The sequence below is a fragment of the Pollachius pollachius genome (assembly GCF_949987615.1).
Source record: "Pollachius pollachius genome assembly, chromosome: 9".
In the NCBI taxonomy this organism is placed as follows: Eukaryota; Metazoa; Chordata; class Actinopteri; order Gadiformes; family Gadidae; genus Pollachius; species Pollachius pollachius.
In genome coordinates this window covers 22,959,070-22,975,790 of record NC_136942.1, presented here as the reverse complement: position 1 = coordinate 22,975,790, position 16,721 = coordinate 22,959,070, and the positions used below count along the sequence as shown (strand labels likewise).

General features: G+C 43.8%; 2 protein-coding genes across 5 annotated transcripts in view; one reads left to right on the top strand and one right to left on the bottom strand.

Moving 5' to 3' along the window:
- Positions 1-6,883, top strand: part of ap3b2 (adaptor related protein complex 3 subunit beta 2) — a 50,858-nt gene extending 43,975 nt beyond the window's left edge. For 2 of the 4 annotated variants that reach the window (XM_079742584.1, XM_079742583.1), the window contains exons 26-27: positions 5,533-5,671; positions 6,466-6,883. In XM_079742584.1, the coding sequence (XP_079598710.1) occupies positions 5,533-5,671; positions 6,466-6,616 (290 nt within the window). In that variant the 3' untranslated portion in view covers positions 6,617-6,883. Of the gene's footprint in view, positions 1-5,532; positions 5,672-6,423 lie in introns of all 4 variants that reach the window. The other 2 variants (XM_079742582.1, XM_079742581.1) reach the window with 1 other exon arrangement.
- A 1,968-nt stretch (positions 6,884-8,851) lies between these two features.
- Positions 8,852-16,160, bottom strand: LOC307080735 (cytochrome P450 2U1-like; the record flags this gene model as incomplete). The annotated part of the gene is made up of 8 exons (XM_079743600.1): positions 8,852-8,884; positions 12,220-12,383; positions 12,782-12,923; positions 14,846-14,947; positions 15,297-15,382; positions 15,692-15,824; positions 15,961-16,065; positions 16,155-16,160. 8 exons carry the CDS (start codon positions 16,158-16,160, stop codon positions 8,852-8,854), a joined length of 771 nt encoding a protein of 256 aa, XP_079599726.1.
- Positions 16,161-16,721: the final 561 nt, after the last annotated feature.

The following is a 16,721-nucleotide window of genomic DNA, read 5'->3' as shown; positions in this document are numbered from 1 at the left end:
TGTATTGCGTATATCATTAAATAGAACCACAGTTACCGCATATCATATGTGTGTTAAGTTTTCTTTCCCGAAATTAATTTGAGGACTCAGTATTTCTGAAGTTGTGGAAGAAAACGCTATTCCACGTGTGAATTAGGCCATATTATTTGGCCATAAATTGAGCCATTTAAAGTTTGAAATTCATGTGGTCGTGCATCTGTCTCATCGGAGACTGCAAACGTGCTGTCAAAATATCAACTCGTCAGATTCAAATGCGCTCATGGCTCTTAAAGGGGATGGGAGCTGGCACTCTCATTGGTTTATTGCATGTTACGCCCAAACCACACCTACAGGTAATATGGCTACTTCAGACCAACCCTTTCTAGATTTGCGCCGAGCGCAAGAGTCATTTATCCACCGGTAAAATAGCAACATCACCATAGAACCGCCCACAAAGCTACTTGCGTTTGGCGCTTCTCACTTGCGTTTCAGTCCATTAAAATAGAGCCCTGGGTCTGAAAGAGACAAACTAGCATGATGATACAGAATGCTGGATCTGCAGTCGTTCATTGTTCTTCACCACCATCTACTGACCATGTTTGCACTTCAGATTGGAGTTTAAAGCGATAATATGGAACATTCCTCATTAGAAAATCTAAAAACAACTAAGGCCCCGTCCACACTAACCCGGGTTAATGTAAAAACACACATCGGCAATGAAAATTCCGTCCACACTATTGTTTTCATATCGTTTTCGGAATGTATTGCATCCACATTCCACACTGAAATAATTTTGATAAACAGTTGTTGTCATGGTTACGTAACTCCGCCACGCCTCTCTGTTTAGATTACAGGCGCGCGATCAGCTGATATTTATAGTTGATTAGCTGGTTAATCATTTTCGACCCGGTCTTGTCCCGAAACGCCGCTCCAAGTACGGTTTCAACTGCTGTCTTTCGGTTTTTTAACCATCACTTAAGAACATCAAGTACAGCGCTCGCATCCGGCGTTGGCGCAAAGAATATGTTTGAGCCAATATGTCGAGTTGTGTCTGAAGATAAATTAGTACATTGCACAGAGAGATCATCATTTGCATTTCACCTGCCATTTTTTTGACGAGCGTCTCGGTCTCGAGTGCAAGCTTGTGGCAGCGTCATGGCACAGTGTCATGGCAACCGAACGTCATCGTTTCTGAAAGCCTCCCACACTACAATGCAAACCCAGCGTTTTCACATTTATCCACCTCAGCGATCGTTTTCAGTGTCGGAATTCTCTGTTTTAGTGTGGACGGAAGGGCTAAACGTATAAATATTTATGCGTTTGTAGATTTACCCGGGTTAGTGTGGATGAGGCCTAAACCTATATATTTGGTTGAAATATGTACTGACATTATCCGAAAGGGGAAACATTAATCAAGCAGAGACCTATTTTGTTTACATGCTATTTCCATAATGATCTAGCTTACTACGATCTGCTACAATGACCCATCCCGTACCATTATAACACGCTCATGAAGTTATGTTGAGAATGTGGTAGGAGACTCATCTGATGGCACGTTAGAACTGCCAAAGCTCTTCAGCCAGCCATACTTATTAGGAACTTCATTAGAAGGAAGTGACAAGGAGAAGAAACGTGAATGCAAGGCACCTGAAAACTGCTCCCTGGGCGCTGCAGTGTGGCTGCCTACTGGTCTGCGTTTGCTTGTGTGCCCCCACGTGTGTGGACGTCGCCCCTCTGTGTAAGCTGATCCCTCTGTGTAAGGTCACTCCTATGTGTGTGTATGTGCAAGTGTGTATGTGTTCAACGGCTCTCGGATGGGTCAAAAGCAGAGAAAATTTTTCCCCAAAAAGGGACAATAAAGGATAACTTAACTTAACTTAATGGTAACGCTCTTCAGCAGAATCGAAACAAGGACGTTTTATTGAAGTTTTATTATGAAGTATTTTGGGAACGGACATTTTAGTGAAGCCAAGGGACGGTTCATATGTTGGTTGTAAGATAGAAGCTGCCTAGAACTAATGAGGGCCCCTGTGCGTTAGAACTGACTGAACCTAACTGATGAGGGCCCCTGTGCGTTATAACTGACTGAACCTAACTGATGAGGGCCCCTGTGCGTTAGAACTGACTGAACCTAACTGATGAGGGCCCCTGTGTGTTAGAACTGACTGAACCTAACTGATGAGGGCCCCTGTATGTTAGAACTGACTGAACCTAAATGATGAGGGCCCCTTTGCGTCAGAACTGACTGAACCTAACTGATGAGGGCCCCTGTGTGTTAGCACTGACTGAACCTAACTGATGAGGGCCCCTGTGCGTTAGAACTGACTGAACCTAACTGATGAGGGCCCCTGTGTGTTAGAACTGACTGAACCTAACTGATGAGGGCCCCTGTATGTTAGAACTGACTGAACCTAAATGATGAGGGCCCCTTTGCGTCAGAACTGACTAAACCTAACTGATGAGGGCCCCTGTGTGTTAGCACTGACTGAACCTAACTGATGAGGGCCCCTGTGTGTTAGCACTGACTGAACCTAACTGATGAGGGCCCCTGTATGTTAGAACTGACTGAACCTAACTGATGAGGGCCCCTGTGTGTTAGCACTGACTGAACCTAACTGATGAGGGCCCCTGTATGTTAGAACTGACTGAACCTAACTGATGAGGGCCCCTGTGTGTTAGAACTGACGGAACCTAACTGATGAGGGCCCCTGTATGTTAGAACTGACTGAACCTAACTGATGAGGGCCCCTGAGCCTTAGAACTGACTGAACCTAACTGATGAGGGCCCCTGTATGTTAGAACTGACTGAACCTAACTGATGAGGGCCCCTGAGCCTTAGAACTGACTGAACCTAATTGATGAGGGCCCCTGTGTGTTAGAACTGACTGAACCTAATTGATAAGGGCCCCTGTATGTTAGAACTGACTGAACCTAACTGATGAGGGCCCCTGTGTGTTAGAACTGACTGAACCTAATTGATAAGGGCCCCTGTGCGATATAACTGACTGAACCTAACTGATGAGGGCCCCTGTATGTTAGAACTGACTGAACCTAACTGATGAGGGCCCCTGTATGTTAGAACTGACTGAACCTAAATGATGAGTGCCCCTTTTCGTCAGAACTGACTAAACCTAACTGATGAGGGCCCCTGTGTGTTAGCACTGACTGAACCTAACCGATGAGGGCCCCTGTGTGTTAGCACTGACTGAACCTAACTGATGAGGGCCCCTGTATGTTAGAACTGACTGAACCTAACTGCACTGCATTTATATAGCGCTTTGTTAAAACAAGTTTCCACTCAAAGCACTACAATATTGCCTTATATTCATACACACATTCACACCGAAGGCGGAGTCAGCCATGCAAGACCAAAGCCAGCATTTGGGGGCAGTTAGGGTTAGGTGTCTTGCTTGACATTCAGCCAACCCGCTCCTCCTATCAGCCAACCCTCTCTACCTCCTGAGCTATTTCTGCTCATAGCTATGAGATGTAATTGGGAGGAAGACTCATACCCCCCCCACCACACTAACACACACACACACACACACATGCACAAACACACACACACATACACAAACACACACATACACACACACACATACACATACCCACTATTTTAAGCGCTTTGAGTACCTTGAAAAGTGCTATATAAATGCAAACAATGATGAATTGCAGTGAGTGATGCAAGCAGACGCAAGCACTATTGTTATTCTTAGGCTTTATTCTTTATTTCTTTATTTTCTTTCTAACACTAAAATGTTGCGACCTAACTACTTCCAAAAATGTAAGAGACTCCATTCCAGTTTTAAAATGGTCACATCAGCTTGGAATTGTGTGTTACCATTACATTTTTTTAATACTTTAAACTTTATTAAATATTATACTTTTTAAATATTATTTTTATAATAGAAGTGGTATCGATGGTGTCCGCCCATTCTCTGACACTACAACTACTTCAGGCTTCGCAACCTGCTACATTTCTAGCTGTTAAACTTTGTTCAAACATCTAACAAATCAGCACACTTTGAACTTCAAATACATCTAAAATATATCAAATATACACCGATTGATATCATTTAAACTTTTCAGAATCAACAGTTTAATTTCACGCCTGCATCATATATTTTCAGTTGGTCTCATTGACTGACGTTGAGGGTGAGAATTCCGACCGCTCAAGACAGAGGCGCCATCAGAGAAGTGAACCATATTGGGCATCGCAGAGCCTAACAATGTAAATATTTAACATAGAAAAACAATGTTAGGTTAAACGGTTTGGGTATTTGGCGCTTAAATGATTAATGTATTTTAAATATGATTGTTAGATATCAGGTTTTTGTCTGAGGGGACCCCCGTTTATATGGCTAGAGGCTGGGTGCTACATATCCCGTGTACTTCCGGGAGATGCTAATTGCTGATGTAGTTAAAACAATATTTTCACATCATGCTTTCTATGCTTCATCTCTTATCTCAATTAACTAGATGTGAAAGAATAGCGTCAATAACAAACTTGTCCAGACATGACACACACACACACACACATACATACACACACACACACACACACACACACACACACACGCACACACACGCACACACACGCACACACATGCACTTGATTCAACCATTTCAAACTTTATTAGCTCAGTTCAGCTATTTTATATTTTTTATCTCAAATGTATACAAACTTTCACTTTAGCTATTTGTTTTACTCTTCACTTATATTTGTTTCCACCCACTTTACCTTTATTAAATAATGTGCATGTTTACATTGTTTACACCATTTAGACTTTTGAACTCTGTTCAAGTCTTTTCACTTGATTTAAGCCATTCCACATTTCTTCACCACTTAAACTATGTGGCTTTATTAGAATATATTTTCAACCTCAATTTGCACTAAAGCACTCACCGCTTTTTCTGTGGGAAATGCATTTTCTAGTTATTGTTTTTATCATCACATTTGCACAATATTAATACCTCTTCATGAATTATGTTGGTGATGTATGAATCCACCTACTGTCAGGTCAGATGGGAAACACCTGTACATCCATGGCCAACGTTACATCTAGACTATGAAAGAGCATGAAGCTGTAAGGTATTCTATGTTTTTGTTAAATAAAATTCAGCATAGTCCTTCATTTTTCAGTTCGCTGTTTTTTAATTAAGGGGGAAAATTGCGTTACTCAATAACCAGATCAGGTGATGCACTCAGTTTCTACCGACAAGCTGGACCACGCACGACCTCAGGAGAATGCCATTACCGTAATTATATCTTAAATTAATATCTTAATTTCTCTCTTGATGTAGCAGGCCGAGATTTTTTCACAACATGTGTATGAAGCAGAACTCTCTTAAAGCCGATTAAAAATAGCCAAAGCTGACGGTCTCCCTTTAAGTAGATAAGGGCCGTGTGATTCTCGGGAAACCGCCCAGGCGCAACACGAGGCCGATAAGAGCAACCCCTTCAGGAGAATCCACTGCTGGGGTTTGTTTCCTGTGGACAGGACGGCGGCCAGAGCTCTTTGTTCTGTCTTCCTGATACGTCCCCTCTTGTAGGTCAGCTGATGGGCATGAACGAGATAACGGAGAAGATGCAGCTGCCCGAGAAGTGTCAGAATGAGCACGCCATCGTCCAGAGGGTGACAGCCGCGGCTAACCTCAGCAGGGTGCCTTGTGGCTCGGATAAGGAGTGCAGGTAAGGGGGCTTCACACTGTCTGTCATATTAGGAATGTCCGGTATCAGCCCGTGGGTTGACACTAGAAAGTAAGTCAGGCCGTCCTGCTTATAGGATGCCGACAGGTAAACAGGGCAGACATTGGGGATCAAGCCACGAAATTTGGTCTGGGATTTGTGTATTGTAATGGCTCCCTAGACATTACAATACCCTACTCTGTTGTGATGTTAAAAATACCCTACATTATACTCTTATTTGAGTAACGATGACAATGGCCTAAACAATGTTATGTTCATTCTGTGTGATGGCCTTATTTATTTTATTTATAGTGTTTTATGGGGAAAGTACACAAGTTTTTTTATGTTTGTTAAGTATTCATTCAGCTTTCCTTACATCGAAAATAACAATTGTAAGGACAATGCAGCTGTATCATGTATGCACATTGAGGTAATGCTGTCTTGCTGATTTCATGGGCGCAGTTAAGTCCTGTGTTTTCAGGAGTTTCTTGATGTAAGGGACCCCCAGTGTTTCCCATTTAATATAATTTGTTCATTATAATTTGTTAATAAGTTTAAATTGATTTTGTCCAGCAAGACCCTAACACCCTGCAGTACAGACCCTAATACCCTGAAGTATAGACCCTAACACCCCGAAGTACAGATCCTTACACCCTGATCTGGTCTCCTCTGCCTTTCTGACTTTCCATTCTGACCTTGGCCTTAACTTAACCTTGACCTCTTGGCTACTTTGACCTCTGCACTCTGACCTTCAGTTCTCCTGCTCCACCTCCTCCTCCTGGTCCACCTGTCCACAGGTTTGCTGGGCGTACTGTGACCAGCGGCAGCCTGGTGCTAGTCACCGTGGCGACCAAAGAGAGCGGGCCGTCCCAGTTGACCGTCAACTGCGAGAAGATGGTCATCGGCACCATGCTGGTGAAGGACATCCTGCTGGCGCTGACCCAGTGACCACGGGGCCACCCCTCTCACCCCCACCCTACGTACCGTAACACCACCCGCTGACCCAGTGACCCCACAGTCACATGACCCCGGCTACCCCTCTTCTCACCCTACGTACCGTAACACCCCCTACACGGTGGTTCTCCCGCTGAAAGTTGTGTCAGTGTGAATAAACCCAAGTTATTTATTGTTTGACTTGTTTTCCCTCTTAAGATGTCCCCTTTACCTCGGCTTTGTGAAACAACTCTAGTAGATAGAAATCGAAATAAAGCGTGACTGAATGCAAGAGTGTAATGTAAGTGGTTTGTTAGACAATCGGACATGACTTACAATGACATCGTAGTAGTTAAGCAAAGCCCCTTAAACTGTATAAACAGCGCCACCTGGGGGTACATGAACAAGGGCTGTTTTCGTATTGGATCAAAATGGTTTCAGATGATATACATTTCCGCCATCACTGTTGTGGTTTGAGTTTACTCCTTAAAGGGTTTGGCCGGTTTCTTAAAAGACCCGTTTAGATTGTGACATGGTCTTAATCCAGACGTAAATCAGGCATCATTTCTGTTCAAGTCGCCCCGTCTCGCGGTGTCGCTACGTTCTGACATTTGGCAGTTGATCCATTGACCTCCATTATATTCCAAACGGGTGTTCAGCAGCTTCCACAGCTGAATATTTGTTCTGTCCAACACACTTACACTCCAGCACATACAAACTACTGTGTCTCTGTAGTTTTCTCCCATATTGCCAACAAACAAATGAAACATCTCAGAGTTGGTTAGCAGGCGCAGAGGTGTGTAGACCCAGGCTGCTCAGCTGTGTTCAAACAGTTAAAAACAGAAACCTCCTACCAATGACGGATTACCGCATGGGCTAAGTGGGCACATGTCCAGGGCCCTGGCCAATGGGGGGGCCCTTGATATATATATATATATATATATATATATATATATATATATATATATATAAATTTAGCACAAGAAGTAAGGAAATATGTGTTTGGTTGATTATTTCTCTGTGGTAACAATGCTCTTTGGCAATAAATCTTATACCGTTGGAAAGCCTCTATAGTTCCCTTTCAAATGGTGCCCCATTTGTAAGGAACATGCACTTCTGGGATGAGCAGCAGAGCTGAGTATGTGGGTTGCGGCCATGAAAAATTTGCCAAATCTTCTCTGCCAATGCCTTAACAGCTTATTCTGCCATTGAATTGTTTGGTGTTTGGTGGATTGGATGATTGAAGTTTGAAGAACCAAGACATATTGGCAATTAAACAATTTATTCATTTCACAAACAGGAGCCTCAGTAGTGTGTGGAAGAACCATACACAGCCATAACAGCCTGGCAGCTCCTCCTCATGCTGGTCACCAGCCTGGTCACACACTGCTGTGGGATGGCATCCCATTCTTCAACCAGCATTTGTCGCAAGTCAGCCAACGTGGTTTTGTTGGTCACTCTGGCACGAACAGCACGCCCAAGCTGATCCCACAAGCTTTCAATGGGGTTGAGGTCAGGACTGCTAGCAGGCCATTCCATCCTCTCTACTCTCACATTCTGGAGGTAGTCTCTGATAAACCCCTCCCTGTGGGGGCGAGCGTTGTCATCTTGGAGTAAAGAGTTCGGTTCCAGACTGTGGAGATATGGGATTGCCACTGGTTGCAGAATCTCATCTCTATATCTCTCTGCATTGAAATTTCCTCCAATGATGACAAGCCTCGTTTTTTCCAGTGAGGGAGATGCCACCCCACACCATCACACTGCCTCCACCAAAAGATGTTATTCTACCGCTGCAGCAATCAGCATTCTCCGCATCTTCTCCACACTTTGACCCTAGGATCCAACTGCCGTAGGCAGAATCTGGTCTCATTACTGAACATAACGTCCCTCCACATGTTTAGGTTCCAGTGCACGTGTTGCCGACACCAGCGCAAACGGGCCTGACGGTGAAGGGCAGTCATGGCAGGACTCCTGGCAGCCCTATGAGACTGGAGATTGGCTGCGTGTAGTCTGTTCCAGATTGTCTGGGCAGAGCTGTCGGCCATATCGTCCTGCAAACCTTGACTGCAAATCTGTAGAAGACACCACCCCTTCTCGGGGTGTCGTCTTCTTGGGACGTCCACTTCGCGGCCTGTCTTTGACATCCCTCGTTATATGGAACTTGGCCTGCAGTTTGGAGAGGGTACTAGGGCTCACTCCAAATTATGCCGCAACTTGGGTTTTGCGGAACACCAGCTTCAAGTTGCCCTATCAGGTGCCAATCAGGAACCTGATTGGCAGCACCTGGGGGTACCAGAAGCTCAAAACAAGTGTCAATAGCAACAGAAAAATAACCTGTTTCGCAATGGCAGAAAAGATTTGGCAAATTTTTCATGGGCGCAGCCCACATACTCAGCGCTGCTGCTCATCCCACAAATGCATGTTCCTTACAAATGGGGCACCATTTGAAAGGGAACTAAACAGGCTTTCGGTACAAGAATTATTGCCAAAAAGCATTGCTACCACGGAGAAATAATCTACCAAACACAAATGTCCTTACTTTTTGTGCTAAATTTATATATATATATATATATATATATATATATATATATATATATTTATTTTTTTTTCAAAAATTAAATGGCCAATGTCATGAAAGGATTTGAATGTTTTTGATTTGCAAAATAAATACATCACATTTAAAAAAAAAAAAAACGTTTCCATAGCAACCAATTTTCGTTTCTATGCAAACCAAATTATGCAAACCAAATTAACAATCCTATGCCACACAAACGTTTGATAGAAAATGAACGATTTTTTTTGCAAATTTATTTGCGAGTTTGCTTTACCAATGATGTGAGTATCACGAATAGATTGTCTCCATATAAAAAACAACAACTAAAGTAACGTTGTTGAACTTTTCCTGGTAATACCCCAGGGGAATACATGAAAGCCTCGACATGTTAGATTGGTAGTGATTTTCACCTGTTGAAATTGATTTGTTTTCATTTTGAATGAAACAACACATGGCAGCAATGGAAAACGCAATCTCTCTTTCGGTGAAAATCTGTTTGTCAGGACAATGTTACGTGTTCACTTTAGTACTCTATTTCACAGTGAAAATGGAGAAGTGGGTTGGCAAAGCGTAAACGAAAGAAAGAAAAAGACACTAAATATACTGCCCTGGTAGGCTACAACAAATACCGTCCATTTTTTAACAAAAAACGGGAACTAGGTGACGAAATTCGTTCAAGGAAGTCATTAGTTGCTTTTAAAGTCATGATATTAACCTGATAGATTCCATGTTCTGCCGTTAAGACGAGCGGCTAGCACCATGCATGCCCGCAGCCGCGGGGTTAGATAATCTCTCTCTCTCTCTCTCTCCTGGCTGCGAGCTGCATTATAATGTGTGTGATTGTGGATTGCATGCATGAGTAAATATGCAACCAAATTCGGTGTGCTAGTGCGTGTATTTGCGTGTTGTTAGGGGTCCATGGCTGTTTTGTGTCCAGGGCCCGTGGTCATGTTAATCCGTCCTTGCCTCCTACTCTTACCATTTTGACTTGTTGAACTGTAACTCTCCAACCACAACAACACAACGCTTTAAACTCAACCACTAAACCATAACCACTGAGCATGCACAGTGGTGTGTAAAGACACCCAGGCTAGGGCCTGCTAAGAAAGATGTCAGTGGCTGGCCAGCTGCCTATGGCATGAGAAGGGGGGAGTTGAACACAAAGCATGGCTTATTATGTCTCCTCTTGACAATGTGAACAATTAACCTGGGCTCTTGGCAAACCGGCCAAATCGTTTGATAACATGGTTGCTTCTAATATTAAAGGTTTTTGAAGCTTTATGGTTGGCTTCTAATTTGACAACCAAGGAGACTACAAAGGTGGAAGGGTATAAATAATAAAAATTGTGTATGTAAATACACTCAGTCTAGGATTTACTATTACCACCAGTGTGACACATTGAACTTCATTGCTTTGGTATCTAACTGCAGTATCTGGTCTGGCCTGTTTAGGAAACACATGGCTTGCATTGATCGTAGTACATAGGTGATATAATCATATGGATCATGTGTGAATGTAATGTAGATCAACATATGATAAGAATCAGACTTAAATATATCCACTGCATTAGCATAACACATTATAGTAATTTTACTAAAAATACCTAACCAAACATAGCCAGAAATATTGTTCATGACTTTATCCGCTATAACTTGCCTTTGGTTTATTATTTTATGAAGTTATTACATTGTTTAAAGGGGACATATTATACCACCAGGTGTGAGTGTGATTAGCCTTACAAGCCGTTTCGAAAATCTGCCCCATATGACATCACTAGTGGGCGTGTCCACCTAGATCTGTGCTGGATAGATCAGTCTACCAGCCTACCCAGTGGACTGAAGTAAACCTTGCTCATCTATGTAGCACAGATCTAACAAGGCACACACACTTTTAACAAGGCAACAACAAAGACTATGGCTGGCTGCTTTCATCCCCATCACATTAATTCTTAACGGTCTCAAAGGTGATTAACCATGAACAAGAGCCCGTCTGGGAAAGTTGTTTGTTCACAGGCAAATATAAGGGATTTGAAACCCCCAGAAAGGCAATCATAGACTTCAGAACTGATTAATCGTACAATAGCAGTGATAAAAGAGAACCATGCCCACACCAAGTTCACTTTCATGGTTGAGTATTTTTCCTTGTGTGGTTGTGAAATGTAGTCCTGATCAGGAGCGTAGGAATGAGTTTAACATTGGGGGGGACACATATCGGAAACCTGACAGATCCGGTATAATTTTTAGGTGGGACAAATGCGCCTGTCTCCGAAATTGGAGGGGACACGTCCCCTCCGTCCCCCCCGGTTCCTGCGCCCTTGGTCCTGATGTATAAAAATCTGAATGAAATAAATCAAAACATGGAAAACTATATCGAAAATATATGTTTCCCATCTTTCCCAACAATGTAAGGATATCATCAGTGGTTTGCATGTTTAACCATGATATAGAAAACGACTAATCTAAACAGATGTGTGAACTCTGTTCCATTTTAAGATTTCACAACTGTTGATCACCAAACACATATATATCATATATATAAATTATGGTAAGATAGAAATATAAAACTAGAACAGCATAATAGGCACAAGAACTTCATACATGAAACAAAAACAATGAGAATCAGAAAACGATGGGTGCAGAGACCACAGTAGATATAATCATTTCTCACATGATTTAATTTCAGAAAGAATAGCCAACCCAACCATTATCTGACCTGGTTCTGTTCTTCCATCAAATAAAAGGACTCACAGGTCCTCAAGAATCTCCCTCTCTCGATCTCTCCTCTCCCTCTTCCTCTCTCTCCCTTCCTCTCCCTCTCTCTCTCGTTCATCAAGCTCTCTCTCTCCTCTCCCTCTCTCTCTCGCCCATCAAGCTCTCTCTCTTTCTCTCTCCTCTCCCTCTCTCTCTCGTCCATCAAGCTCTCTCTCTTTCTCTCTCCTCTCCCTCTCTCTCGTCCATCAAGCTCTCTCTCTCTCTCTCTCTCTCTCTCTCTCTCTCTCTCTCTCTCTCTCTCTCTCTCTCTCTCTTCCTTTCATCAAGTCCTCTCTCTCCCTCTCAAGCGAACCTCCAGGTTGAAGGGTTGGGGACTGATGGTGAGTCCGAACACAGGCGTCAGGTCTGGTTCTCCAGCGTTCTTGGGCCAGATGAACTGGAATCTTCTGAGCAGCGTCACAAGCACCAGGAACAGCTCCATGCGAGCCAGGCCCTCCCCGAGGCACACACGAGGACCTGGACACAGGAGAACACGATACAATGCAACATCCAGGGAATAATAGCCCTCTGATCCAGCCTACGTTTTGCCATTTCATCTCTGGTTCTGTGTGTACAATATATTGTCGGCCAATCAGTGAACTGCAGCAGAAGATGAAAATGATAGTGGGCAGTGCCATTGTCAAAGAGGTGAGCATTGATACTGCCATTGAAATAGTTGATCTATTCTGCATTACTTCAGTGATTAAAGAATAGGGCTTTTGAGGGCTTTTGAAAAATCGGATTGGTTCAGGCTGATCCAATCCGCTGTTGGCTTGACGGGCGTCGCAGACCTGCTGAGCGTTGTGAATCTGATCTGGCGATCAATACAGTGACACACTTGGTTGTATATCCTGCGCCCTGATTGGTCCACCCACCAATGGAGAACGGTACGAAGGCCTCCGGCTTCACAAACTGTCCCCGGTCATCCAGGAAGTTCTCTGGGTTGAACTCGTGAGGGAACTTCCACTGGCCCTCCTCGGACAACACAGAGGCCATGTTGGGGACGATGATCGTTCCCTTGGAAACCACATTAGCACAGAACATAGAAAGAAATCACAAGACATTTCTAGAGACACAAGAGTGTTTGTCATTGGGGCAGATTGTGTTTCTGGATCAGCTGTTGGTTTCATGCACATTTGGGCTAAAGTATTAATCTAGGCAGCTCTGCATAGATCAACCTTGTTTCTCTGTGAAGCTGGACGTGGATCTTTACAGACTTGGAGAACGGAGGCTTACAGATCCGACTTCAGGTTTAGGGTTAGGAGTTAGGGTTAGGGGTTAGGGTGAGGAGTTAGGGTTAGGGGTTAGGAGTTAGGAGTGAGGTTTAGGAGTCAGGATTAGGATTACTTTAGGAATAGTCATTCTCACACACCCCAAGACCATCGGGGTGAGGTGGAGGGACTGGACTCCTCATCTCGCCGAAGTGGTCCTACCAGGTCCTTCCACTGGAAAACTTGACCAGATCTGCTTTTGAACTCCACGCTGTCATTGTCACCCTTCCATTAGCACTCTCCCCTTCTCTTCCCACATACAGGGCCGGTAACCAACTTGACCTGATATTCATAAGGTCTTGCAGTGCCTCGGCTCTCTCTGTCACCCCGCTCCCTGCGTCTGACCATCACTTTCTTTCTTTTTCTCAGCCCTCGGAGTACTCCCCCTCCCTCCTCGGTACTCCTCATTGTCACTACCCGCCGTAACCTGAAATCTCTCCATCTACGTTTTCCTCAACTGTTCTGTCTTCACTACCTTCTGTCAAACGATTCTCTCAACTATCCACTGAGGAATCCTCAGCCCTATCCCGGTTCACTTCCTACCTTACGAATCGCACCTATCAGGTAACATGGAATGGCACCTTGTCCAAACCTTGCAAACTTTACACTGTTGTGCCTCAAGGCTCTGTACTAGGGCCCCTTCTGTTCTCCCTCTATACCAGATATCTGGGCTCTGTAATTACATCACAGTGCTTTCCCTATCACTGCTACGCTGACGACACTGCTAGCTATTCCTCTCTTTCCCCTCCTCTGACAAAACCCTTATTGCAACACGCATATCAGATTGTCTGGCAGACGTCAGCACTTGGACGACTGCCCATCACCTGAGGCTTAACCTCAACAAGACTGAGCTCCTTCTAATGCCAGGGAAAGATTTCCCACACATCGACTTACTTGTCACTGTCGAGAACATCACTGTATCTCCTTCTCCAACTGCCAGAAACCTGTGTGGTACTGAACAATTAGTTATGCTGGACCACAAATATCACCACGGTGGCCCGATCCTGCAGATTTGCACTTTACAACATCTGCTGTATACGGCTCGTGTTCAACCTACCTAAATTCTCCCATGTGACCCCACTCTTCCGGGACCTCCACTGGCTCCCTGTAGTCGATGGAACTGCCCCTGCCTACTTCTAAGCGTTTGTCAAACCACACACCCCAGCTCTAGCTCTCCGCTCAACTACCTCAGCTAGACACTGGTACCGCCATTGCTAAGAACAAGCAAAGGTCGATCAGCAAAGTCACAACTCTTTGTGGTGGAACAAGCTCCCTGCCGCTGGTGACGACCACAGAATCGCTCACCAGCTTCCGCAAAAGACTCAAAAGACTCTGCTGGCCATCCAGTCCCCCCCGCCCACTATTGTATGTTGTACATGCTGGCACTTAATGTGCACACTTAATGTATGTTGTATTTATTCATAGTTCTTAATTGTGTAGCATCTGCAGTAGCTGCTATCACTGCTGTATACGGGGAATGGGTTAGCCTAGCGATTGTTAGTACTTGCACTTGGTTCTAGGAACAACTTTACTGTAACGACAGCGATATATTGTTTCACTCCTTATGAAAAATGTACTTACTGTAAGTCGCTTTGGATAAAAGCGTCCGCTAAATGCCCTAAATGTAAATGGGTTAAGGTAAGGGTTAGGTGTCAGGATTAGGGTTACCTTAGGAATAGAGTATCCCATGAGCTCAGTGTCTTTAGCAGTAGCGTGAAGAATGCTGAGAGGAACCGTGTTCGATATTCTCTGAGTCTCATGGATCACAGCCTGCAGACAAGAGTGTAGAAGAAAAAAGGCTTTATAAACCTTAATATAAAGGCTTTATAAACCTGTTACTATACAGACTTTACAAACCTGTTCATATACAGACACTACAAACCTGTTTATATACAGGCTTTATTAACCTGTAAATATACAGACTTTATAAACCTGTAAATAAACAGACTTCATAAAGCTGTTAATATACATACTTTATAAAGCTGTAAATAAACAGCCTTTATAAACCTGTTAATATACAGACTTTATTAACCTGTTAATGTACAGACTTTGTAAACCTGCAGGTATAATGATATGGATATTATGAATCTGCACGTATAATAATATAGACATTATAGACCTGCATATAGGGCATCTGGTGTCTGTCTTCATAGCTAGCCTCCTCCCTCCCTTGGAGCACCAAGTCGATTTCCTGCTGGCCCCGCTCTTCAGGACAGAGACAGGGAGGAGAGAGGAAGAGAGAGGGTCTTTTCTTGTGTTCGTACGGTTGATTTGAAGCCATGAGTTACCACGTTAAGAACTCCCTTGTCTCAAACACGTTTGTTTAAGAAAAGAAAAACAGTGGATGAAAGTGTCTGCTTGATGAAAAAGGTACAAAATGTGAACATTAATAAAGTGCATGAGGCTATTATTCATGACCTAGTCTCTGGGAACCAACCTGGTTAAATAACAGGTGCAAATAATGTATGCTTCTAAGGACTTTAATAGAACCACAGACAGATGGAGGCAGCAGACCTTGGACGTGGGGATGGGCCATCATGCAGAGGAAGGCGTACAACAATGTGTTGGAGGTCGTGTCGGTTCCAGCGAAGTGAAGATCCTGAGCGAAGGAAGACAGCTGTTCTTCTGAAAAGGATGAGCTGCCTCTCTGGGCAGGGAAACACAGAGAGAAGGAACCAAAATGACTTAAAAATACAAAAATGTTCTTCTACAACCAGTCTCTATTGTTCTCACAATAGAATATACTCACAAATATACACAAACACATGCACACAGCCACACACCTTCTCCATCTCCTCCAAGTAGCAGTCCATGAGGTCACGAGGTTCGCCCCTCACCTTGGTCTTCATGTGCTCAGACACTATCTCCGTTGTGCCCATATCTATTTTCTGCAAGCCGAGTTTAGTAAGAGAAAAGGCCATCTCCACTGGGGCTCAAGAAAAAGATTTTAACAAAAGTGTGACTTTTCTTTGCTTACCTTCATGTTTGCAAAAGCTTTCCTGAAGGGTAACGGAAGGTACCGAATCCAGGGGATAGTATCGTAAATCTGTGGAACAATTTCATTCTACATTGAACAACACATTTGGCAGAAAGGGATCCAATGCTTCAATTCTATTGGTCTACCCCCCTGAAGTCACATGACTAAAGCTTGGTTTGGGGGAATCTCAACAGCTTCACAAAGTCTAGAAAGAATTTTGTTGCTGGTGATTAGAAATTGAGATGGAGGGGCTTACTAGGCCCAGTGCTCTAGTTTCAGAGTTTCAGAGTGGCTCAGAACCAGAGGCGAAGCTAGACCTTTTTTGGGTGGGCTCAAGCCCACCCAAAACCTGCCTTAGCCCGTCCTATCGTTTCGTCCTCAAATCGAATATTCTACCGTTTTTTTTTTTACACAAGCAACAAGAGGATGGATGCTGTACAGTACACTAATGAACAGGCTCAAATGGGCTAGTGAAATCGAACGCAACATTCCTGCAGGAAAATCTCACCTCTGATTGGTGGGTGGGCGTCTCCTGTTTGACAAATCCGAAATGCAGCTCGAGCGCAC